The 26679-nt window shown below is 38.3% G+C and overlaps 1 protein-coding gene across 1 annotated transcript in view; it reads left to right on the plus strand.

Annotated features, from left to right (window-relative positions):
• The window catches only part of nxn (nucleoredoxin), a 69692-nt gene that overhangs the window by 40570 nt on the left and 2443 nt on the right, over window positions 1-26679 (plus strand). Inside the window, exons 3-7 of the mRNA XM_057838662.1 lie at window positions 10506-10639; window positions 15280-15380; window positions 15644-15750; window positions 20481-20660; window positions 23517-23641. Of these exons, the coding sequence (XP_057694645.1) occupies window positions 10506-10639; window positions 15280-15380; window positions 15644-15750; window positions 20481-20660; window positions 23517-23641 (647 nt within the window). The remainder of the gene's footprint in view (window positions 1-10505; window positions 10640-15279; window positions 15381-15643; window positions 15751-20480; window positions 20661-23516; window positions 23642-26679) is intronic.

Here is a 26679-nt window from a genome sequence, read left to right on the forward strand (position 1 = left end):
TTTTGGCTCATTTTTACAATCTCTGCTTCTGTGTCTCATGTTTAGTGTAACACCAGCTGGCGCGCTCTTCAGATGACCTTATGTCATGCATTCATTTTCCCTGTACATTCGCGCCCCTTTCTTGCAAAGCACAAAATCGTTCTTTGCGTTTTCAAGTACACTATTATAGGTTTCAACACACAGCAGACTTTCTTCTCTCTTAGAGGAAAATAACAATAAGACAACTCTTGATGTTTCCCAGAGAAGAATTTTATATTTGTCATCATGAGGTGGCTGCTTGTTTAGTTTAAGTGTGACAGCGACTGCTGTGTGAGCCAACATGGGTGCAGGAATGATGCTGATGAGCTTTTTCCACGTGGATGAAAAGCTTGACTGGAGTGCCTGCAGCTCGAGTGTAAGATGGAGGGTGTTCTAGTGGCTTTTTTAGCCTGAGGACCACAATGAGCGGCTGTGCCAGTTGCGCTGCAGACGTGTCATTCTTGCCTAATGAAGCTCACACATAAAGACGCCATTATGGTGCGGCCATACAGGCCTTTATTTAGGGTTACCTCCACTGCCCGCCCTCCCTGTTTAACTCCACTCTCTGGTGCCCGAGGGTAACAATGAAGACACCGTGAAAAGGAAGTGAAAGCGTGAACCAGGGCTAGAGGGAAAGGGATAAACTGCAACACGTCTATGTTTGCACGCACTTTCTAGCTTTCCCCAAGATGTTAATATTTGGCTTCGATGCAAAAGATTTGGTGGCTATATGTCTATTGTGAGAAAACCCCAAAAAGCAGAGAACCCGTAATCAGACTGTTTGGTTAAAAGGGCTATTTTAGGCTCAACTGGGGTCCTTGAGAGACCCACTAATCCTAGAGATTTTTATTGGATTTCTTCCATATGAAAAACCTGTGTACTAGACAACACTGAATTTTTGAGTTTTCGTCGTTGTGTTATAGAGAGTCGAATTTTGCCAACCACACACAAACTAGCAAACCTGCTCATTATTTTTTTTAAAATCAGCCCCTAAACCAGTTGGATATACCAACAGGAAATTCAGTAGGCGTGATAATTACAGGTAGACCCACTAAAATAGTTGTAGGAAGCCATGCCAAAAAAGATGGACATTGGATATCGGCCATATCAGGAATGTATTGGCCATTTTCTGAAGTTCCTTCAAAGACTGACTACAAAAAAATGAATAAAATACTATTACTCTGCTCGAACCTTTAAATCAGACATGTCCAAAGTGCGGCCCGGGGGCCAAATGCGGCCCGTGGTCAAATTTCATCCGGCCCCCAGCCTATGTCATAAGATCAATATTGTCTGGCCCGCACAAAGACTTCATAAATTGGTCAGCAGTACTGCTACCAGCATATGAAGTAGCCTACACACTAAATGCTGCTCCTCATTTACCCACTAAAAGGCAGCAGCACTCTAAGCAACATTACCCTGTGATCCTTGACTTCCAATTTTCTAAAATGGCGACAATCAACAAAAAAAAAAGTTGACTGCGACGGCTGACGCTTCAAGGATAGGTGGAAATTGTACTATTTCTTCAATAAAATATGCAACAACTGTGTCTGCCTCATTTGCAAAGAGACAGTCGCTGTTTTTAAAGAATTCAATGTGAGGCGATATTACCAAACAAGACACGCTACCATGTACGACAAGATACAGGGAAGAACTTTTGAAGCTAGTTTAATTTCACAGCAGCAGTATTTCACAAGAGCCCGAGAGTCGAAAGAGAACGCTAGTTGCGAGATTGTTGAAATTATTAATTTGAAAAATATAATAAAACAAATGTGACACACAGAATGGCTTGCTAAAATTTGCTTAAATACATTGTTCTGCATAAAGGACGTCAGCCAAGGTCGGCCCCCCACATTTTTACCACACCAAATCTGGCCCCCTTGGCAAAAAGTTTGGACACCCCTGCTTTAAAGAGTTCCTTCGACTTTTCTCATCAATATAAGCAGGGGTGAAAGTGGGAAAGTTCCGGCATAAAATTCGGGGGCGGGACGGTGCTTTGATCCTGAAAATATGAAGGCAACTTTACAACCTTCATGTTTTAAAAAAAAAAAAAAAAAAACCTTGAAGAAAAAAATTTGCGAACGTCAGATTTATATACACAAGTGTTAACAACAAGCCAAATTATTTGCTTGTGTAGCGTCATAAGTTTCCACCGATATTTATTTTTTATTTATTCCACAGAAAGCACGGAGTTCTTCCAACATGTGTCTGACGAGTTGCGTCCAGTGTTGGGCACGTTACTTTAAAAAAGTAATTAGTTACATTACTCACTACTTCTTCCTATAGTAACTGAGTTAGTTACTGAATTACTCTATAGTAAAAGTAACTAGTTACCAGGGAAAGTAACTATTTCCGTTACTTTAAAAAGAACTTGTTGTATGTCAAAGAATTTGAAATTTTGTGAGCAGTATTCGAGTCAGTGGAATAGAGAAGAACAGACAGGTAGTTAACTTGTTAGGTGCTTCAGCAGATTTGAATTGCTTACCACAGATGTCGACAAAAGCTTTGCCCCGGGACATAAATTACACATTACATGTAGGTTCTTTCCTTTAATTTCGACAAACTTGAAATAGTGTCTATATCTCCACCTCTTAAAGGACAATTTTTCTTCTGAATGCTCTGCCATCCCGACCCTGTACATCTGTTTTGCGTATGTGTGTTTGCCGCACGCGCTGTTCCGGTTTGCTTGTGAAATCACCGGCTCTGATTGGCTTACCACGACACATGACTAACCCTCAGCCAATCACAATCACTTCCATCGCATCTCTCGAGGGGCTGCATTTAGGTAGGCTCGTTTCCCGACAAATCACGTCACCTTCAAAGCGCCTGCCGTCCTCAAGATGGAAGCAGAATTATTGCTGGCTGACAGTGGGAGATGGGAACGAGGCTAGCATCAGGTGTAGCAAACACAGAAACGTTACCAAACTTTGGAAAGCATTGTCTAATGGCGTACCGCAAGCAACACGTCACTTCCGCTCATTAATATTCATGACATTAGCTACTGTTGCTAAGTAGGGACAAGCCACCGTTTGTCCCTAATAGGAAATGAATGGAAATCGTGTACGAAGGAGATGTTTACAGGGCTGAACCTACCAATTTTCTCCAAGAAAATGATGTGCCTGGTGCCAAATTCACTGGCAAAGATGTGGAAGAACATAAAAATGTTCAGTTAAAGAGATGGCTTGAGTGTCGAAGGCTGAAAAAGACGAAAAAAAACCGAGCCGACGTAAGCATAGCTTTAGCTTTTTTATCGACGCGACTGACAATGACATTCTCCTGTTTCAACAAGCTATCCTTTACCATCAGCCCTGTCTTTTTATATATCCTCTGGTTGTCCTACTTCTCTTACCGTTCTTGGGGGTAATTTAGTTAGCTTTGTGTAGCGATCGCAAATGCTACTCAGTGACAGCCAACGAACACTTTTAATTTTTTTCATTGATAACAAATCTTAATTCTATAATTTATTTACACTTCCCCCTTACTAAAGTTGTTATATATATATGTAAACAGAAACGGTAACAGTCAGATACCATTGTAATTCTCTTCAGGTCAATCATTGTCAGACAGAAGCAGTACGGCACAACGTTACGCTAAAAAAATAAGTTAAAAATATAAAGATGGCTTACCTCTTTGTCCTCTGAAAGACCATGCCAACCCAACATAATGTTTTATGCATATGAAATGTGAATGGATTCACTGAGCTGGTGTTAAAGTCTGCGCAAGTTGATTCAGTCTTCACATTTTTTCCTCCCGAGTTTTTGGTTTCCGGAAACGTATGAAGAAAACATCCTTCATGTGTCGTAATGTCTAGAGTGTTTCTTCAAGGTCCAAAAAAACAATGCGTGATCGGCAAGTTCGTTTTTGAAAGATTACCGGCGAAAAGTAGCACAAATTACGTTGAGTCTATGCGAGGGCGGATCTATAATGTCCCACTTCGGCTTTACTTCCGCTTTACGATGCGATGTCACGGTCTAAAAATAGCCTGCGTGCGGTACGCCGTTGAATGAGCAGGGACAAACAGCTTGGAGTCAGAAGTACGTGCGCTATTCTCGAACATGAACGCACCCCAAGTCTTGGATGACAAATCAAACGAGCAGAGAGTCGACTCGACACGGCTGGTAGTTTCTTCAATTTATTCAGAGTAAGTAATGCGCCGCTTTTGACCGTCAGTAACGGTAACGGCGTTGTAATGGAGGAAAAAGTAATTAGTTAGATTACCCCGTTACTGAAAAAATAACGCCGTTACGCAACGGCGTTATTTATAACGGCGTTACTCACAACACTGGTTGCGTCGATGACTTGATGTGTGCATACGCTCAGCTAACCACCTTCCCTGATCTGGACTCCAGTTGTCCGTTCATTGGGTGACATACTGACACGTGATCAGGATGGATAGTTAGCTCTGATTGGTTAAAATGCACGTTTTCTGGGACAACAAAAAAGAAAAAAAGAAAAAGCTTGTTGAATTAATGCAATAAAAAAATGGCCATGTGGCTTAAAATTGATCACATCTTTAAGAGAAAGGAAAGAGTTGAAGAGACTTATTTTCTCTGACGGGGAGGTTCAGAACATGTTTACCTGACTCCAGAAAAAAATTGCACTTTTTTTTTTTTTTAGATTTGGAAGCTTTATGTTGTCCTTAAACATAATCAAACATTTTTATTTTTTTATATTAATTTGTATGTACAGTGGTACCTCGATATACGATCGCTTCGATATACGATCTTTTCGACATCCGACGTAAAATTTGACACGCCATTTGTTTCTACATCCGATGATATGCTCGAAATACGACGACATGACAGCACCGCAAAAGAACCCACGCCGGATTTTCTTGTGTGAGAAATCAACACAGGTTTAAAAAAAAAAAAACTTGGTACAGTTGATGAAACAAGGAAAAAAGTAATGCTTACCTTTGAAATGAAGATGCAAATTATAGAAAAATATGAGCGTGGGGTGCACATCCGTGAACGGGCTCAACAATACAGCTCCACGATCCTCTTCTGACCACTGTTCGCCAGTCTTTATAAGTTAAGGTGGCGATTATTATTGTGGTAACATTGCCAAGGAAATCGCCAGCTTCGTCACGTTTTTATCATTTATTTACGAACTTATTCAACACAAAACTCCTATTGTCCGCCGCAGTTGACTGTGCTCTCAAGAAAACGAAAGTATTATCTCAACCGCACTGACCTCTCTCATTGTGACGTCAGCCACGCGGTGCGTTCAGATACAAAAAAAGTCCACCACATTAGAATCCGATTTGTTACATTATTTACAGGAATAATTATTAATTATTATTCTTATCATTATATTATTCCGATTTTTATTTATAAGCTATTTGTTTTGCTATCTGTAATTGCCATTTGTAATAGTACCAGCAGTATTTATATACCATATTTATATACATAATTATATCATAAATGATACATTAAGCATTACATGCAGTAAAACAAATATAACTAATGTGAGATTAAACATTATAAGGTTTTGAACTTTTTTTTTTTACTGCAATGAGATCAAAAAATGCTAGTCTCAAATGTGATAAATTTGGCAATATAGTTAATGTGCACTTTGGACTTTTTTTTTTGTTCTTACCTATGTTGAGCTACTTATTTATTTTCTTATTAATTAAAAAAAAGTAAATGGTTGCATTTTCTTCAAGATATATTTAATTTCGCTGTGCATCATTTGTACTTATTTTTGTTAATGTATGTCACTTTTTTTGCACATCATTGAAAAAATACAATTTTGAACGAAAATCAGTTTCTCATGTATGCCTTGTTACAGTATGTACTAGGCCTGAACGATATTGGGAAAAACTATTGCTGCGATTTTTTTTGGGTTTATGATATATTGCGATAATATATTGCGATATTTTAAAAAAATTATATTTTTTTTTTTTCAAGATATTTTCAAAAGATTACTTAAATAGCTGTTTGGAAAGACTTTAGATCACCACAGTGTACAGTCATCCCTTGTTTTTCGCGGTTAATGGGGACCAGAACCCGCCGCGATAAGTGAAAAACCGCGAAGTAGCCCACCCCCCATTTAATTTTTTTTTTTTGTGTGTGTGTTTTTTGTGCCCAATGTATTTATTCAGATTTAGCATTGGAAAGAGATACATACAGGTTGACCCAAAAAAAAGTCTACACTCAGTTGACTGCTTGTTTAAAAGCCATTGAAACATATCTAAATAGGTTGTCATGCTTAAGTGATTCATTAAGGTCACTCAATGCAGCTGGTAATCTCTCGTCTCTACAATTCCTGTGCTTCTGCTGAAAATGAAGAAAACTTTAGCTGTACCTGAATTGCTGCGTGCCGGTCTGACACCTACTGAGATTGCAGCAAATCTGAGAATATCCAGATGTGCAGTCTACAAAGTTAAAAAGAAGCTGAAAGATATTGGAACAGCCTCACGAAAACCTGGGTCTGGAAGTGCCGATCTGTGCGGACCAAAAAGTTGATTGACAAGGTGATATGTGGCCATCCCAGAGTCCAGATTTCAATCCCCTGGATTATAGCATATGGGCAACTGTGGAGGACAGTGCCTGTAAGAAGCCACAAACTTCTGTGGCAGCCTTGGAGAGGTCCATTGTTAGATCTTGGGAAAAGATGACAGCATCCTACATAAAGAAGCGTTCCGCAGGCGCCTGGAGGCTGTTGTGACACTTAAGGGAGGACACATTGAAAAATAGAGGGTACTGTACATGTTCTTTACAATAATGTATAATTTGTGATTCAATTCTAATTGTAAGCTGAATAAACATGGCATTTAAGTTGTATTATGGCAGTGTAAACTTTTTTTTGGGTCACCGTGTATAAGACATGTTTTTTTCTCACCCCCCCCAACCCCCCCCCCTTCAAAGTGATTTAAAAAATGTATATAAATAAATGGTTTTTAAGCACTTCAAATTTCATAATTATGATAAGTTTTAAACATAACTGTCCAACCAAATCATTTTTGAACAAGAATAAAGTACTGTAGCAGATAAATGCTTGGCTTTATTAAATGCTTCTGTTTATCTACTTTAGCTGTGACCGTTGAAGTGACATGTAGAAATTTCAAACTCCTCATGATCACTTCTGGCATTTAAATGTCTCCAACGTCCCCACAGTATACACATTCATTCCAGCGCGGCTTCCTTGCAACTGTTTAACAAGTTAAACGATGATTGACAGATGCCCGTGTGAAGTCTGCTTCTATGGCCAGATCAAAACCATTGTTGTGCCGCAGTGACTGAGAGGATCAAAAGGCTGGGAGAGGGAGGGTAGGAGGCTGTGCGCAGACCAGAAAGTGAGGCGTATGTGGATCAAAAAAAAGAAAAACTATCGCACGTGTTTGCGATGGGACTATTGCGCACACGCACATCGCGATGGCGATGTTTAAACGATATATCGTTCAGGCTTAGTATGTACTGTATATACATACATATACAGTATATATATATAATATATATATATATATAATATGATATATAATGCAGTAGCCTAATGCGTTTGTAAAACTTTTATTTTGTTGTATTTTGTGTTTAGGGTCTAACTGCCAAAAGCAGTTTTCTTTGCATTTCTGTGGTTTTAGGTGTTTTGATTTTATTTTTATGTCTGGGATTTCCGGCAATACTTTCTAGCCACTTTCACCCCTGGTTATAAGTATCATCGATCATATAAGTGGTGTCTGTTGCATTTGTCAAAAAATGGAAAGTCTCATCTTAACGAAAACAACATGTTCTTTCCTTTGTCAAGTTCAGTGAAAACTTAAAATGGGAATCAACAAAACATACTTCTTCCAGACCTTGTAAAGTGCTGACATAACCTGAATGCCTCCGAAAGACTTCCCAGCAACTTTGCTTGTAAATTTGCACTTCTTGACCTTTTTCCATTGTTCTGAGTATTGGTCCATCCAATGAGTGCTGTCAAACAAATGCTATTTTTATGATGGTAAACAACAAACAAGCAGCAGCTGTCACGAGCAAGAAGTCAATCGGGCTTGGCCTTGTCACGTTCAAACGCATTCTCCAAACTTTAGGGCTAGATTTTAATAGGCAGATGTCTTTGAACCCTAAGATCATACCGTGCCGCTATTTTAGATTTCCTGTTGCTGTTGGACCTTTTTTTTTTTCCCTTACAACTTTTTTTTTTTTTTTTTTTGGTCCACTTAAGATAACGTTCACAAAAATACAAACGTTGTTCGTGAAATGGGCTAAAAGCAATTCAGTATGCTGTGAACTTAAGCAACTAAAACTATTCAGAGAAAAACATGACTAAATTGTGATTTAAATTTATCAATATAAAAAAAAAAGGTATATATACTGGTATATATATGTATATTAGGGCTTCAGCTATCAAATATTTTAGTAATCAAGTATTCTACTGAAAATTTCATCAATTAATGAAGTAATTGGATAAAACTTTTTTTTTTTGGTAAAGAGCAATTATGAATATGCATGAGAAAACAAGAAATTTCACCTAATATTGAACCATTTTTAGACAATCAGTGTCTTTATTTTAGATGTACATTATTGAAAACTGCCAACAACTGCATCTCAGATGTAACTAGAAAAATAAAAACAAATTCACTGCTTTCACTCAAAAAACTTCAGATCTTACCAAAAAAAAAAAATCTAATTTCTTACCAAAAAATATCATTACCCTTGATAACACACAACACTTAAAATGTGTTTTTCCCACGTGTTTCTTGAACTTGCTTTTGCACAAGCTATTTTTAAGTTCTAGTTACGGTAAGTTTTAAGTTTCAGTCTAAATTGTAAGTCCTCATAGGATTGTGAGTTTTTGCAGTGTTCAAAATAAATGTATGATACCTGCTGTATTGGAGCACATTAGGCACCACTGGTACTTGGTGTTTTATCCATCAATGACTATCGAGCTAAAATTGACAGCTTTTATTATTTTAACTTTTATTATTTTTACCCCCTCATCACTGTACAGGGCTGTGTTTTTAAAGATTAAATAAAGCCTGAATGAAAGACACGTTAGCCACATTTCGCCAGTACGGTAGTCATATTTAAAAGAAACCTAGCCCTCTGCAGGGCTAACGTTACGTTAGCGAGGTACAGTAACGTTAGTTATTAGTGCTACTGTAACTTAATTTTACATTGTACCGAGTATCGATCCTCTGCTCTTGGAGTAAACGCCTTCGATGGAGCAGGCTGGTCACATGGTGGCGCCCGGCCTGGGTTTCGGGGACGGTCATCGGTCGCAGGGTCCAATTGGGGTTGTAGAAACGTCGGCTGGGCCGCAGGTAGCCGGGGCCGGACGGGGGTATGTTATGCGCTGTCGTACAGTGAATACATGAAACAGTGTTCGCCTTTCTTGAGCTTGAAATGCCGCCACACTTTTCTTGGTGCATTTCTCTTGGCTTTCATCACCTTCTTCATTGTTATTTCTATGTCCATGCATGGTTGAAATTAAATATATTATCCGCAGCTGTTTTCTTTCTTGCGTGACGTCAGTGCGTTGTGCCGCATTAAAAGCAATCGGGGCAAAACGTGATGCTTCGAGCTGGCAAAATTAAACGATTCCTCGAGGCGGATAAAATTGCTCGATGGGTTTGTATTCCTCGATCAATTTTTAAATTTGAGTTATTTGAGTAATCGTTTCAACTTTAACATATATATATATATATATATATATATATATATATATATATATATATACATATATAATCCGCTGTGGCTACCCTGAAGGTAAAAAGCCGAAAGGAGAAGAACGTCATATAAATAAACAGAGTGTGACCAAAATTTAATGGCTTAGTGTCTTGTCATTTAAATGTGTTTACAATTCTAAAAATGTCTGAGAAATTTTCACTGAACTTTCTAAATTGCGAAAATTTAATCAGAATTTTTTAATGCTCCATTTTTTTTAAATCATGTGACATTTAACTATTTTTACTTTTTTTTAAAAATGTTGTTTTTACTTAAAATTATATATCTTGTAGCTGAACTCGGAACAATGTGAATTAAAAAAAAGTTAACATTCTAAATTTTATGCAATTTATTTTTCTAAAGGCTTTTCAAATTAGTTTTTTTTTTAACTCAAATCTATTTATATAGCTTTTTTAAAACAATCACTGCTACAAAAATGTTTTACAGAAAACATGACCTATAAAACAAAAATTACACTCGGGCACAACTTGATGATTTTAGGTGTGTAACATTCCAATTTCTTCACACTGAATGAGAAATGATGTGACAGATTAATTTTTTTAACACTTAACAGGTTATTTGTGATACCTTCAACTGTTCAAATTGCAATTTTAAATAAAAAAAAATGGTGTGATAAGTATTTATTAACATTTAACCATATAAATTAGACTGATATTTTGTAACAGTCAAATTGTTTCATGCTTTTTTTTTAAGAATAGTATTTCCTCACATTCAATGTTGAATTGAATTATTAGAATATATGGCGAGTCAAAAACCTGCAAATGTCCCCGAGGCCATCCCTTTTACATTACATTGTCGCCGTAGGTCTTGAGTTCCCCTGGGGGCCCAAGCCTTTTGCTGAGGTGGTGGCGGGGCCTTTGCTCAGGAGCAACAGGCAGACGACTGACAGCGCTTCCCTGGAGGGGCACTACGTGGGGGTCTACTTCTCGGCACACTGGGTGAGTGTCTTTTATGACTTCCAGCTATTGTCTTTCGCATGGGAGGAAGTGAATGTGGTTTTGTGTGATGTGAAAAGTACTCAACTATTTAAAAGTTTCTCCTAAAGCCGTGTAAGTTTAAAAAATAAAATAGAAAAAGATATTGACAAAGTATGGAGTGTTAAGTACAGCTTTTTGTGTTCATGTGTACAGAGTAAAAGTTAAGTCACCTGAAAATACATACTCAAGTACAGTAATTAAGTATTTATACGTACAACAAGCCGTTGGCCCCAGTTAGTACTGAAGCTGCCAGAACCACAAACGCTTTATTCAGGAGTTTGCGCGACCAAACCACAGCCCCACATGGCCTTGAGATGGACCAGAAAGAACATTGTTAGACACCACAATACCACCAAGCGCTCAAGTCATTAGTGATGGAAGACAAAAAAAAAAAAAATTGGAAGGCGCCGCCAAGTGGTGAAAAATGTGAGTGCAAGGATAAGTAAAAGCGTAGAAATTCTGGATTTTTACTAGAAAGACGTCAAAAAAATGAAATTACAAAATATAGTGATAAATAAAATATTAAACTTTGATACAAAACTATAGTATATAGCTATATGATATGTGGTAAAATTATATATTTTGAGGGAAAGTATTTTTTAAAAACTTTTGTTATATTAATGGTATTTTTTTTCTTTTTTCTTTTATTACAAATGGATAAATAGATTTTAAAAATCCCCCTATAATTAATGTTTTTCTTCACAGTATACAACTTAAATGTAAAAAAAAAAAAAAAAAAAAAAATACAACTTAACTGCAATACCTTTGCCATTATCACTTTCTTTCCAAGCCAGATGAGTTGGCACTTAACACCTTAAACCCTTCATAGGGCAACTGACTATTTTGGGTCATTTTAGAAACTTAAATATTAGCATTACTTTTTTTTTTTTTTTTTTTTTTTTTTTTTAAATTCTTATTATTATTAATCATCGTTATACTTTTTGATATCATTTTTATCATTCTAAATAAATAAATATATAAACTCAAACTATTAATGAAAACAAATTAATGAAATTAAAATGAATAAAAACAGATTTTTTAATTATCGATCATTGTTGTACTTTTTAGCATTATTTTTAGCATTACAAATAAATATCTAAACGAATACAATGTTAATAAAAACAAATGAATGAAATTAAGATTAATAAAACAGATGTTCTTAACCTTGCTAAAGATACCGAACCCTACAAATTTCACATGTGGATTCTCCGAACAATTGGGAATTGGATAATAAAGCAATTTTTTTTTTTTTAACTCAAAACCAATCCATCTAAACTAGCAAACTAATAATTTAGCAAATCCCCATTAAAAATTCTTTAATTTTCAATTCATGATTTATAAACAGGTTTGAGACCACGCTGCGCATTGGTCTGTTGTATTCCCCCATACCAAGGGTGAGTCAACCTTCCACTGAGCAAACCACTTCCTCCCGTTAGTTTGAGGACTAGCAGTTAAAAGAAACTGATTAAGCTTGTAAATTGGGAGCAAACACGCTCCAAAACCAGTTCTTTAAAAAAACCTTTGCCTGGATTTAATCACCGTACCAATATTGGGCTCTGTGTTTCCTTTACCTTCGCTGAACCCGTTTGACTTACTCACCGAACCCCTGGGGTTCGATCGAACTCAGGTTAAGATACACTGAAATAAAAACAGAAGTACACACTGATTACAGCCCCAAGTAACACTCTAAAATTATTGTTCTTTCTCTCTAGTCAAAAGTAGAAAAATTGTTTTTAAATTATATAATTTAATTTATCCATCAGGAAAAATGCACCTTGTTTTCAAGGTTACCATTAAAAAGTTGGTTCTCATTGGGTGATTTTCTTTATGTGTTTTAAAAAAAAAAAAAAAAAAAAAAAAACTTTGGAAAAATGATTGCTCTCCTTCCACCTAAAGCTCATTCTGGTACACCATTTGAAAACCATACAAAGTGCCTAGACATGAGGAGGAATTTGTTCACCTTTCCCCAGACTTTTTCACAGTAGTGATAGTCTATCTATTAGTGATGCACGATAATACATTTTTCAACCGATAACCGATAATTTTCCTCCTCGTTCGAACCGATAACCGATAACGTCAAGCCGATAATTCTATTAAAAGATTTATGTAAAATTTTAAAGTATACACAAGAGAAAATATTACTGTGCAAAAATATAATTTATTGCTCTTTTTTTCAACCTCAAATGTGAGCAAGTAGTAAATTCCAACATCCATATAAAGACACATTGTCTGACATTGTGTAACTTTTGGCAACAATTACTTACAGTAAATACCTAAGTTGCACAAAAATGCCTTTAAAAGTAAGCCATTCCTAACATATAACATTACTACACTGCAAAAACACACCTCCTTAAAACTAGTTAAATTCCCTTGTTTTCAGTGTAAATCTATTTGGAAATAAGTTAAATTATTTGCAAGCACTTCAAGTATATTTCACTCAGATTTCTTGAAGAAAAATGGCTAGTTGAAAATAAGCTGAACACCTTTATTTTAAACAATAAATTATTATATTTAATCCTAAAAAAACAAAGAAAACAAATGTTCTTTATTCAAAAATAGGTATGGTTCAGAATATTATTTGAAAGCATTTTTTTCTTGATTTAGGCGAAAAATGACCTATTTTTTCTTTATTTTAGGTATGGTTCAGAATATTATTTGAAAGCATTTTTTTCTTGATTTAGGCGAAAAATGACCAGTTTTCTTTATTTTATTTATTTATTTTCCCTTCGGGAATGACAAATCCAAACAAACATACAACATTTATATGTGTTTACAATTAGTTCAACCCGAAAAGAAGAGGGCAGACGGGAGAAGCCGAAGCTTATTGAATCCCGCCCCCAGTATACCATAGGAAGCAGAAAATATCGAATAGCAATTTTTGACATTCAGATTGCGTAGTGATTATAAGTTTTTTTGTTTTTTTTTTAATTTAACCATCCCCCTTGATTGTTCATTTTCCCAATAGTCCATTGTTGATCGTGGCGATGTGCTCGTTATGTTGATTACATCCAGTAGATTAGTTCATAATTCAGTGGTTAGTTTATTCATTTGATTCGATCCAGAAGATAGGGAATAGCTGAGGACCGATGGCAGGGCATGTCCGCCACCCCTTTCGTCGACTTAATCCTCGTCGCAGTTTTCATTCCTTGCTGCCTAGTGTTTTTTTTTTTGTTTGTTTAAATGTACAGTACAGTATATGCTTAATAAGAACAAATGGCAATATTTATTTCAAGTAAGTGGAATAATCTGGCGCATTCATCTGTTAACTAGTCTTTAACACTCAAAACAAGATAGGGAAAATTATTTGACTAGATTTAAGAAGAATGATCTGATTAAGACGTCAAATTTACAGCGTACTGAATGCATTACTGACTGGCTGACTTCTTTGTGTGGTTTGGTGCATGTTACAAATATCATCTAATCACTGTGCCGTCATGATAAGCATGCTTACTTGACATCACTTGTCCAAATGTCCGTGGTGAAACTGATGTGATCGGCATGTCTTTCACGAAGAATGGTGGTCGTATAAACTGCATTATTTTATTACCCGGGGGTTTGGCTCTCGGGTCGTTTCGTTTAATTTTTTTTTTTTTTAAGTCTCTCGTCCGCATCTTCTCCCACCTGTGCCCTTCAGTCCGTCTGCCTGCCAAATTAGCACCCGTGCCAGGCCTCTGTCTGGCCATGGTGCTCGATGAGTTGAACCGGAGATGAGTGGCGGCGACAGCTACGTTCGTACAGAATATCCGCCTGCCCCGGCCAGCTTGCCGCAGCGTATTCGGGGCCTGGCTCTGCTCCGTATGGAGGCGCGCGCCTCCCATCCCTCACGCCGTGGGAGAACGCTTGAGAAAATGGGGTGTTCGCTGGAGGTCCCGCTGCTGGGTAACCGGGCTCGGCCGACGGCCTGCCAGAACGGCCAGAGCGGCGGGCTCTGTCGGAAGACGGCTATTTGTCAACTATAGGTCTCGTGCCGGTGTTTAGCCTTAGATGGGAGCTTACCACCTGCTTTGGGCTGCATTCCCAAACAACCCGACTCCGGGAAGGCCGCAGCCTCTCTGTATCATCATAAGCCCCGTAGCTTAGTTTAGTTTATTTGTGTTTACAATAGCTTTAGCATTCGTGCTAGCAGCAGCCTCATATTCGTTCCAAAAATCTTTGTGATGCAGTTTTAAATGGCTGCTGGGTTAGTGGTGTTGAATGAGGACACTTTCTTTCCGCCTCGTGGAACTACTGCAGTGCATGTTTTGTAGATGGCGAAAGCGTTGTTTTTTTTCACACACTGAAAAATCAACACACGCTAGTGAGAGCGCCTCAACCCTGTTGTCTAACGCCGCCTCCTCTATGACGCCGTACTCCTCAACCCCTCCTCCCTCAGGGGCTGCAGAGAGGGAGAGGTTGAGGAGGCGGCGGTGCTGAATTCTTCGGTTGCGCACATTTGGAGGCTAAATCAAGTATATAATTATCGGATTGCATTATTAGTTGATTTTTTTAAAATCTGGATTATCTGTGTGACGTCATAATTATACCGCCATCGGCCGATAATTATCGGTAACCGATATTATCGTGTATCTTTACTATCTATTATCTTTTTGCTTGATTTTCAGTGTCCACCATGCCGCAGTTTGACACGAGTGTTGGTAGAGTCGTATCGCACCATCAAAGAGTCGGGTCAAAAGTTTGAGATGGTCTTCGTCAGCGCTGACAGGTAAGACATACATCAATTTGATTAAATACACTATCCCATAGTGTACATAATGAAAAATCCCATATGATACACTACGGTTCAAAACTTTTGAACGGTAGTGTATATACCAAATCCTGAATGACTTATTGTGTATTTTGTTTGTAATTTAATTTTAGTGTTGGAGGTGCTGAATCTTTTTAAGTGAGGATGACGACAATTTTAGCTCATACAGACAGCGGGGGGAAAAGTCAAAAATTGATTTCAGACATCTTTCATTCTCATAGGTCTGAGGAGTCTTTCCAGCAGTATTTCAGTGAGATGCCCTGGTTGGCGGTGCCATATTCAGACGAAGCTCGACGTTCGCGACTCAACAGGCTGTACGGGATTCAAGGTAATGATGTGCTCCGGTAGGAGCACAAATATGTTCTAGAGTTGAAACAATAACTAATAACTTGAGTAACTTGAGTTTAAAAATGGATTGAGGAATTTTATTGGCCTCGAGGAATCGTTTAATTTTGCCAGCACAACGCGCCGACGTCACGTACTTACCGGAGGAAAACAGCAGCGGCGGATATAATTGATTTCAACCATGCATGGATATAGAGATAACGACGATGAAGCCGACGAAGCCAAGTGAACTGCACCAAGAAAAGCAGATAATGTCAAAAGTGCGGGAGCATTTCAAGCTGGTGACCAAGGCGAACAGAGTTTCATGTATTCACTGTAATACAGCGCATAACACTACCCCTGCTACCCGCGGTCCCACTGACGATTCCGCACCCCAGGCTGGACCACGCGACCGATGACTGGCCCCAAAACCCGGGCCGGGCGCCACCGCGCGACCCGCCCGCCTAGCCCCCGCTCCACTGAAGGCATTTACTCCGAGAGCGGAGGATCGGTACTCGGGACAAGGTAAAATTAAGTTAACGTAGCGCTAATAAATAAGATTAACGTTACTGTACCTTGCTAGGATTCTATTAAATAAGACTACTGTCGATGCGTGGCTAACATTTCTTTCATGCAGGCTTTATTTAATCTGTAAAAACACAGCACTGTAAAGTGATGAGGGTGTAAAATAAAAAACATAATAAAGCTAACTGTAAATTTTAGCTCGATAGTCATTGATTGATAAAAAAAAAACTTTTTTTCATTGAACAGGATTTTTATTTTTCAAAACATATTACCAAATTGGAACATAAGTATAGTATTCAGGTAAAATAAATTTATATATGTGTGTATATGTGTATATATATATATATATATATATATATATATATATATATATATATATATATTCTAAGTAAAATCCTACTCCTTTTTGGACACAATGAATCAATTCTGATCTTGTTTATTATTATCATTATTATTATTGTCTTACTTATTGTTGCTGTTATCTCGAGAATATCATTGGTTCTGTCTGATTTTTTTATTTTGTTTTTTGTTTGTTTTGTTTGTCTATTATTTTTATGTTTTTGTCATGTCCAAATAAAGCATTTATTCATTCATTCATTCGTTCATTCATTCATTCATTCAAATTGAAAATAAATGCAGTCCCTTAGGTGAGCCTAAACCCACAGCCACAGCTCAACATTATTACAATCAGAACAAAAATAATTGAATTATTTTCCATAAAAAGCACGTGTGAATGACTTGTAACATATTTACATTACAGACACACTCTTTCCCAACACAGACAGTTGCCAGAGAGAAAAAAAACGCATTTTACCTCCGCTACACATCCTAAACACGCCGGAGTTGGCGCTCGTCGGCAACGTTCATGACAGTGTTTACTAAACTTTAATTTTGTATAAATGCAAAATCCTATTGGAGGTATAGCCCCCTCAGCAGCCATCCTCCGCAAACATATTTTACATATCGGATGGCCCTCCTCCTCTAAACCGTGGCCGTCTAACTTTTCTGTAGCCGAAGTATTCCCATACCAGTGGTTTCATTTTCCTTGATGGGTGAAAAAGTTCAGGAGTTTCACCACCTCCAGCCATCGTGTAGCACAGCTGACTCACAGACACTCAGTAACAACCGGTGGGGGAGGGTTGACCCTTCCAGCTGCAAGTGCGGAATTTCTCCATGCATTTTTGGGACATAAAAATAGCTAATACTTTAGGGACGGTATGACTGAAAATTTTTGCAGTTCTGAAACCTTGACGTTTGCATACCACGGTATACCTTGAAACCGGTAATCGGCACATGTCTAAGTAGCACTGGTGCCTAATGTGCTCCAATGCAGCAGGTATCATATATTTATTTTGAACACTGCAAAAACTAAAAATCATATCAGGACTTACAATTTTGACTTAAAACTTATCTAGAACTTAAAAATAGCTTGTGGAAATGGAAATTTAATTGAATCTTGTAGTAACAACACCTACCTTTTAAGTGATGTGTATTATCAAGCATCAAGACATTTTTTGGAAACTTTTTTCAATTTTTAAAAAATATATTCATTTTTTTTTATTTATTTAAGCAGTGAATTTGTTGTTTTATTTTTCTAGTCACATCTGGGATGCAGTTTTGGCTGTTTTCAACAACGTAGATCTAAAATAAAGACATTGATCATCTAACTATGGTTCAATATTTGGTGAAATGTCTTGTTTTCTCATGTATATTTATAATTGCTCTTTACCTTTTATCCGATTACTCGATTAATGAATAATGAATAATTGATGAAAATTTCAGTAGAATACTCGATTACTAAAATTTTGGGTAGCTGCAGCCCTAATATGTACCAGTATGGTGTTATCTTGATGTGAGACTGCCCCAATTCAACTTTCTAAATTAAATTGTCAATTTGGATTTCTGTATTAAACTAGATTTCATGGTATAGTAGAGAAGAAGGTATTCTGTTCAATTTTTAAATGTTTTATACCTCAAAAATGTGGTGACAGCACATATACAGTGGGGCAAATACGTATTTAGTCAACCACCAATTGTGCAAGTTCTCCTACTTGAAAAGATTAGAGAGGCCTGTAATTGTCAACATGGGTAAACCTTAACCATGAGAGACAGAATGTGGAAACAAAACAGAAAATCACATTGTTTGATTTTTAAAGAATTTATTTCCAAATCAGAGTGGAAAATAAGTATTTGGTCACCCACAAACAAGCAAGATTTCTGGCTGTCAAAGAGGTCTAACTTCTTCTAACGAGACTCCACTCGTTACCTGTATTAATGGTACCTGTTTTAACTCATTATCTGTATAAAAGACACCTGTCCACAACCACAGTCAGTCACACTCCAAGCTCCACTATGATCAAGACCAAAGAGCTGTCAAATGACACCAGAGACAAAATTGTAGACCAGCACCAAGCTGGGAAGACTGAATCTGCAATAGGTAAAACGCTTGGTGTAAAGAAATCAACTGTGGGAGCAATTATTAGAAAATGGAAGACATAGAAGACCACTAATAATCTCCCTCAATCGGGAGCTCCATGCAAGAGCTTACCCTGTGGCGTCAAAATGATAACAAGAACGGTAAGCAAAAATCCCAGAACCAGACGGGGGGACCTAGTGAATGACCTACAGAGAGCTGGGACCACAGTAACAAAGGCTGCTGAAGCCAGTACACATCTAGGCCCGTCTGCGGTTTGCTAGAGAGCATTTGGATGATCCAGAAGAGGACTGGGAGAATGTGTTATGGTCAGATGAAACCAAAATAGAACTTTTTGGTAGAAACACAGGTTCTCGTGTTTGGATGAGAAAGAATACTGAATTGCATCTGAAGAACACCATACCCACTGTGAAGCATTGGGGTGGAAACATCATGCTTTGGGGCTTTTTTCTGCAAAGGGACCAGGACGACTGATCTGTGTAAAGGAAAGAATGAATGGGGGCCATGTATCAAGAGATTTTGAGTGAAAATCTCCTTCCATCAGCAAGTGCATTGAAGATGAGACGTGGCTGGGTCTTTCAGCTTGACAATGATCCCAAACACACAGCCTGAGCAACAAAGGAGTGGCTTCGTAAGAAGCATTTCAAGGTCCTGGAGTGGCCTAGCCAGTCTCCAGATCTCAACCCCATAGAAAATCTGTGGAGGGAGTTGAAAGTTCGTGTTGCCCAACGACAGCCCCAAAACATCACTGCTCTAGAGGACAGCTGCATGGAGAAATGGGCCAAAATACCAGCAACAGTGTGCGAAAAGCTTGTGAAGAGTTAAAGAAAATGTTTGGTCTCCGTTATTGCCAACAAAGGATGCATAACAAAGTATTGAGGTAAACTTTTGGTATTGCCCAAAAACTTATTTTCCATCATGATTGGCAAATAAATTCTTTAAAAATCAAACAATGTGAATTTCTTTCTTTTTTTTTTTCCACATTCTGTCTCTCATGGTTGAGGTTGACCCGTGTTGACAATTACAGGCCTCTCTAATATTTTCAAGTGGGAGAACTTGCACAATTAGTGGTTGACTAAATACTTATTTACCCCACTGTATACACGTGGGCAATCTTGGGAAAACTCTGAAATGGTAACAAGTAGCAATAATACAGAATTACTGAAAACAATCATTAAAGTCAGAAAAGTTGTGGAACTTGTGGTCATTCAGTGTTTGCTTTTTTTAGCTCTAGGAGCATCCAGTTTTAAATGTACAGTTCAACATCCACATTTGAAAGAATTGCACCTTCTCTGAGAAGCTTGGAATTTTTATAAGCGCCAGGATTTGATCCGTCCCCGTGTTCGCGCTTCTATACTCCTCATGCTTCCCCTTCATTCCCTGCTTGAAATAAGTGAGAGGAGGGAGGCTCCGAGTCTTTCTTGTAAAGAATGTGTGGAATGCACAGAGATGTCAACACTGCAACCCCCGCCCCCAACCAATGCTTTGACCCCGCATGAGCAGATGAGATTAACAACGCCGCTCGCCCTGGCTCCTACTTCAAGACTGTTGCTGATAAGGCTGACAGATTGTGATCACAGGAATCATGAAGTGAAAAATATGTGTGGGGAATCAGTTTTCCACCACTCTGTGGCTTATTTGTTTATATTTATTATGTCATTGTCGTCATTGCTTGTGACTAGGCATGCTCTTGGGAGTAAGGGTGCAAAAAAATGATCAAATATGTGTGCCATTTTCCATTGCATCATTGTGCAACCTGATTTATGGCTTTCCAGGTATACCCACTCTGATCCTGCTGGACACCGAGGGTCACGTGATCACGCGACAGGGACGCGTGGAGGTGCTGAACGACCCTGAGTGCCGCCTGTTCCCCTGGCACCCTCGGCCCGTGCTGGAGCTGAGCGAGGCTAATGCCGCACAGCTTCACGAGGGACCATGCCTTGTTCTATTTGTGGGTAAGTCGGCAGTCACTGTGTTAAAATCCGCCACAAAAGTGTTGCGCACCTGTCACGTGCTATATGTGTAGCTGTGGAACAATACGTCGGTCTGCATAGGTACATCGATTGGTTGAGCAATGGTCCAATCAAATTGGTTGAAACGCAAAACATCGCTCAACATTGTCATTTTTCAGATATGGCGTCTTGGTGTAAAAAGACAACAAAATTGTCAAAAACATCAGTACAGTGGTATCTCTACTTATGATATTAATTGGTTCTGGAAGGAGTTTCTTCTCATGTAAATGCCCTTTCTTTTATCATGCATAAAAATGCATCAAAACATGTAGCCAATACATGCTACAATTAGATTATTACACAAATAACAAAGTCAGAGTTGTACATAATGTAAAAAAACAAGAATCAAGAATCAAAGTTAATACACTCATGTACGAAAACTGTCTGAACACGGGGCGAATGAAGAGGACGCTAGGATACACATATACAGTAGAGATCCCCAGGGGTGAAAGTGGGCCAGAACAGTCAGGAACGCAGTTCCGGTATAAGATTCCGGGCCGGAACGCAGTTCCGGTATAATATTCAGGGCAGGAATGCTGTTCTGGTATACGGTGCTTTGATTCCGAAAAATGACGGCAACTGTCAAAACTAGGGGTGTCAAACGATTGAAATTTTTAATCGAGTTAATTACAGCTTAAAAATTAATTAATCGTAATTAATCGCTATTAATCGCAATTCAAACCATCTATGAAATACGCCACATTTTTCTGTAAATTAATGTTGGAATGGAAAGATAAGACACCAGATGGATATATACATTCAACATACGGTACATAAGTACTGTATACTGTAAGGCACATGTCCCGCTCAGACAGTATTCTGCCTTTTGGTAAGTTTTACAGCAAGGTTTTTTTGTGCTGTCTAACAGCGAACTCTTGTGGTCGCTTTGCGACATGGTTTATTGCTTTCTTGCCAGTTCAATATGGCTGCACGACGTCTCGGGCTGACGCCTACGTTGTAATGTTGTGGTTATATGATCCTTGGACAAGATTTGTCCGTAAGTGTGGTTGTTGTAAAGAATGTACATATTATGTTAGCAAGCGAATTGTTATATTTTCTGTATGAGACGCTTTTTGTTTATGTTTAGTGAACCTGTATAGCGTGCTAAGCTAACGTTGTTGCGAATGCAATGCTTGTGTACTTTTTTTTGTAGTTTCACTACAGTCTAAAGAGGACAGTGGTTTGAGGCCATTTTATTAATAAATCAGATGAAAAAGGAAGAAGTCTGATTATTAAGGCGTCGTTCACTAGCTGTCTAGCTTTGGAAAAAGTAGACGCTTCGGAGTGAGGACAGCATAGACAGATTTAAAGGACAGTAGAGTGAAATGCCCACTACAGTCCTTATGTACCGTATGTTGAATGTATATATCCATCTTGTGTCTTATCTTTCCATTCCAACAAATTATTTTACAGAATATATATATAATTTACAGAAAAATATGGCATATTTTATAGATGGTTTGAATTGCGATTAATTACGATTAATTAATTTTTAAGCTGTAATTAACTCGATTAAAAATTTTAATCGTTTGACAGCCCTAGTTTTAAGCAATGACTGAATTGACAGATTAGTTCGCAATTTATGTCAACCGTCTGTCTACCGTAATTTTTCGGACTATAAGCCGCTACTTTTTGCCCTCATTCTGAATCCTGTGGCTTATTGTGCAGTGTAGCTTATTTGTCGATTTATTTGGGTTAATAGGCAACAAGTTTTTTGACAGCGGTGTCATAATTATGACTCTCTCATGGGCATTAATGAATGCTTATGACAGATGGCAATAAGTGTCATCCGGCAAATTATGTCACCAACTCCATTTATGTCCAGCTCGAATCTTTTACATCCATTTAAAAGTAAGATAATTTGCCGGATGACACATAATGACATCTGTTATAAGCATTCATTTATGCTCATGGCAATGTCATTTCATAATTACGATGGTCTCATGACAGTCTTATGGCGCTACTGTCAAATAAAGTGTTACCAAATATCATATCTTGCAATTAATGAAACAACAAGAAAAGTAACTGAAGAAATAATTTGTAAAGAACATGAATTTTAATTGTTATTTACATCGGCAGCGCTGCAATGCATGCTATGAGGGTTGTTGGACGACAACAGTGTTGACAGCAGGTGGCAGCAGAGGTTGAATGTCTCCCCCAAGGGAGCAGTAATGGCCAAATGAAGCTTCTTGAAGCAATGAAGCTTTGCAACCAGCACGACTTATTTATCAACAAATGCCGTTTCTGTGTCAAATTTGATGGGTGGCAGCTTATAGTCAGGTATGCCTTATACTCCGAAAATGATGGTGATATAAATTTGGTAGTCATCTGACAACATCTCTTTGGAATTGGTTTTCGGACCAAAGCGACTCTAAAATGACTACTTCAAACCAAAATGGAACACATCTTTTGTCTTTTCGGGGATGGCTTCTTGAGACTTTTTGTTGGTGTACTCATAATGGACAAGTCTACCAAATTTCATTTCGCTAACAAAAGCAGGATTTCGTGGCTGAATTTTTAAGCAAGCTAAATTGTTAGGCAAGGCAAATTTATTTGTATAGCACAATTCAACGTAAGGTAATTTACATCACGACCTCTGTACGTGTCCGAAAGGAACCTAAAATGGCGCTTTGTGCATTCTCAAGACATTTTTTGGGGTACAATCATGTTGGACATGTCTTCCAAATTTCTGAAGAATGCAGTATTTTGCAGGGACCGGCTAAATTCAACACCCAGCTGATGTGTGTTGAAGTCAAACTGTATCACAAAACGACGCGGGCCATCTGTTGTTCTCCTCAGACGCTGAGGAGGAAGGCGAGCTGGAGCCGGCCAAGGAGCTGATCCGGCCCATCGCTGAGAAACTGATGACTAAGTACAAAGCCACCGAGGAGGAGACGCCGCTGCTTTTCTTTGTGGCCGGAGAGGTGGGTCGGGGAGAACTCACTTTCATAACGGGTGCATAGAGATAGATGGGCTGAAGTATAATATGATCACTGATTGCCAAAAAAATGAAAGTCGATTTCAATCATCAGCAGAGACATTTATCGATCAAACCTGGCAGAAATGAAGCCTATGCTTTGTCAGATAGCAAAACCTTCAAAATTGTCAAATGTTGATTGCTTTTAGTTATTGCACTCGAGTAGATGACCTAAACACATAGAGATTACACTTTCTGTGCATTAAAATACAAACCACTTGGCATTTCTTTGTCCTCCAAAATCCATTAGCTTAAAGGTACTATAAAATCAAAGATGCTAATGACATGACATGCTAAGGCAAATTAGCATCAGGTTCCAGTCCTAAAGAATATTTATCAAGAAGAAATATAACAACAGTCGGCCATATGCTCTTAGTACGTTGCAAAAACAAGTTTTAACAACAAAGCTTTACTGCCACATCTACTATCAGTTGCTGTCAATGTATACTTCTCTGCAAATTGCCACAATGGCGAGATGGGGAAACCAAGGGCAGCACACAAACTGATGTATCCTGTAGTTTTTTGTATGAATTCCTTGCATTATTGAGTGCATTTGCTTATAGGTATCTATAGTTATTATTATTGTATTTTGACTTGCATACAGTATTGATAAATTGTTGGGTTTGCTGTTTTAAATATTGACCATGAAAGTTGTCATTAGCGAGAGGCATTTTGTCATACTTACTCATAAGCGGATTTTAAGGGGGGGGGGGGGGGGTTAGTGGCCGAAAAGTGTCATTGTATGTAATTGACTTTCCCAAATACGATTTTAAAATGAAAATTTTCCGGTAAAATATTGTCTATAAAAGTTATAAAGCAATAAAACAACAAAAATGAATGAAATGAGCAAAAAAAAAATTTAATGGGTCAAAATTATTTTTCAAATAGATCATGTGACTATTGCAATGATATGAGCAATGTCTGCTCGTCACAGCACACGGAAGTTAGAGATACGCAGCGAGCTCGAGACAGCTGATAAAAAGCCCGCCAGTGGACAGTTAATGTTGATGATGCCACTCTTAATTGTAACTAAAGATCTGTCAGTAAAAAATGTCAATCCATTTAGACTGAGGGTTTTCAGGGCATTTACAGGTCACTTGCGGTTCATTTTAGGGCATTTATAGGTCATCTCCTGTTAAGTTTGAGTCACTGCCTATTCATTTGGGTGAGTCCCAGGTCACTTCCTGTTCTGTAGCTCAAAATCAACAGGAAGTGACTCATAAAATACCCCAAAATCAACAGGAAGTAATTGAACATCAACAGGCAAATGACCTTAAATGGCCCAAAATTACCTCATTGCCTGGCATTGGCTGCCCTTGACAGCCATAGATGTTCAATCCATTTAAAATGGATTGGACGTTTACTAGTGATAAACTCTAATCATTATTCTTTTCATAGTATTTAACTCGATGCATCCCATTGATGGCGAGAGATGTCCGGGTCATTTGAAACAAGCTGTGTATCTATCTTTCAGTGCCACTGACAACACCAGACGTCCAATTTACTTTGACTGGGACGGCCGAATGAATGAACGAATTTTCAAATGCCCTCTCCCAGTCTAAATGGAATGGACTGCTACCGTAGGGGTGTGACAAAATATTGAAATGGTGATATATCGTGATACTTTGTATCACAAAAGGTTGTCGATATGCTCCTGCCAAGAATCGAGATATGGTTTTAAAAAGGTGTCAATGTCTAAAAAATAAAAAGGAACCAACAAGTTGCTCCCAAAATCTTCCTCCATAATAGTGTCTCAGTTAACTCTGCTGCATTGACGGTGCACGACGCCGAATCAATATAGACTGGGAACGTTCGTTCATTCGAAACCAGAGCATTCAGTCATTCTGATTTTCAGGGCATTTACAGGTAATTTCCTGTTGAGTTTGAGTCACTGCCTATATATTTGGGTGATTCGCAGGTCATTTCCTGTTCTGTAACTCAAACTAAAACAGGAAGTCACCCGTATAATACCCCAAAATCAACAGGAAGTAACTGAAAATCAACAGGTAAATGACCTTAAATAGCCCAAAGTTACCTCATTGCCTGGCATTGGCTGCCACTGACGGCCATAGACGTTCAATCTGTTTGAAGTGGGAGGGATGGCCACATTCGTTCATTAGCTGCCACCCTCCCATTTCAAATGGATTGGATGTCTACCAGTGATAATCATTCCAATTCACAACAGAAACTTGTTTTTCTGTTTTAGTTGTTGGGTTGGTCAGAAAATCATTCGAGGATATTCTAAAAATGTATCGATAATCGTTGTATCGTCAGATCGTTATCGTGAGCTTTGTATCGCAAATCGTATTGTATCGTGTTGGGAATCATTCATACCTTAAAATATTACGCAATAATTACCTGACTCCGTTTTAGTGTTATATAAGTTTTACCTTATCACCAAACACTCTTCCAACAATTACGCGTATTCGTTCTGAAAAGAAAGGCGTCAGGAAGCCGGCATTTTCACACACGAGTGGATTTATTCCTAACAAGCAAATCTAATACAGCACTCGGGTCTCAGGTCCCTCTCAGTACAGCCTCGTACTTTCCTGTGTCTATCAGGAGAAGCACACACCCCGAGTTGCCCAAGAATGATTCATACTACACAATATGCAAATACATGTTCCTATCGACTATTGATTGGCTATGTGATCTCTGCAATTATTCTTAGCTTGCTCTGATTGGTTTAAATTCCCCTGCAGGATGGCGGGGTCTTCTCTCTTTATCTCCGGGGGGTCCCTCTCAGTATGTGGGACAGCCGGGTTGTTTTCCCGCCTTTTGAGACAAAAGGGAGCGTCTGCCCCCCTTATTGTGGTTGACTGTGGGCTTGTTCTGCAAGTCCTGTAATTGTGCCTTCACACACATCCGTTATGTTATTTCCTGACACTTGTAGGAATGCCTCTGCCATTACATTTAACTGTTGATTAAAGTTATGCATGGTAAAACACTGTTTTCTCTTCTTTTGAAATTACTTTACCTTCATTG

The sequence above is a fragment of the Corythoichthys intestinalis genome, chromosome 6 (assembly GCF_030265065.1).
Source record: "Corythoichthys intestinalis isolate RoL2023-P3 chromosome 6, ASM3026506v1, whole genome shotgun sequence".
NCBI lineage: Eukaryota > Metazoa > Chordata > Actinopteri > Syngnathiformes > Syngnathidae > Corythoichthys > Corythoichthys intestinalis.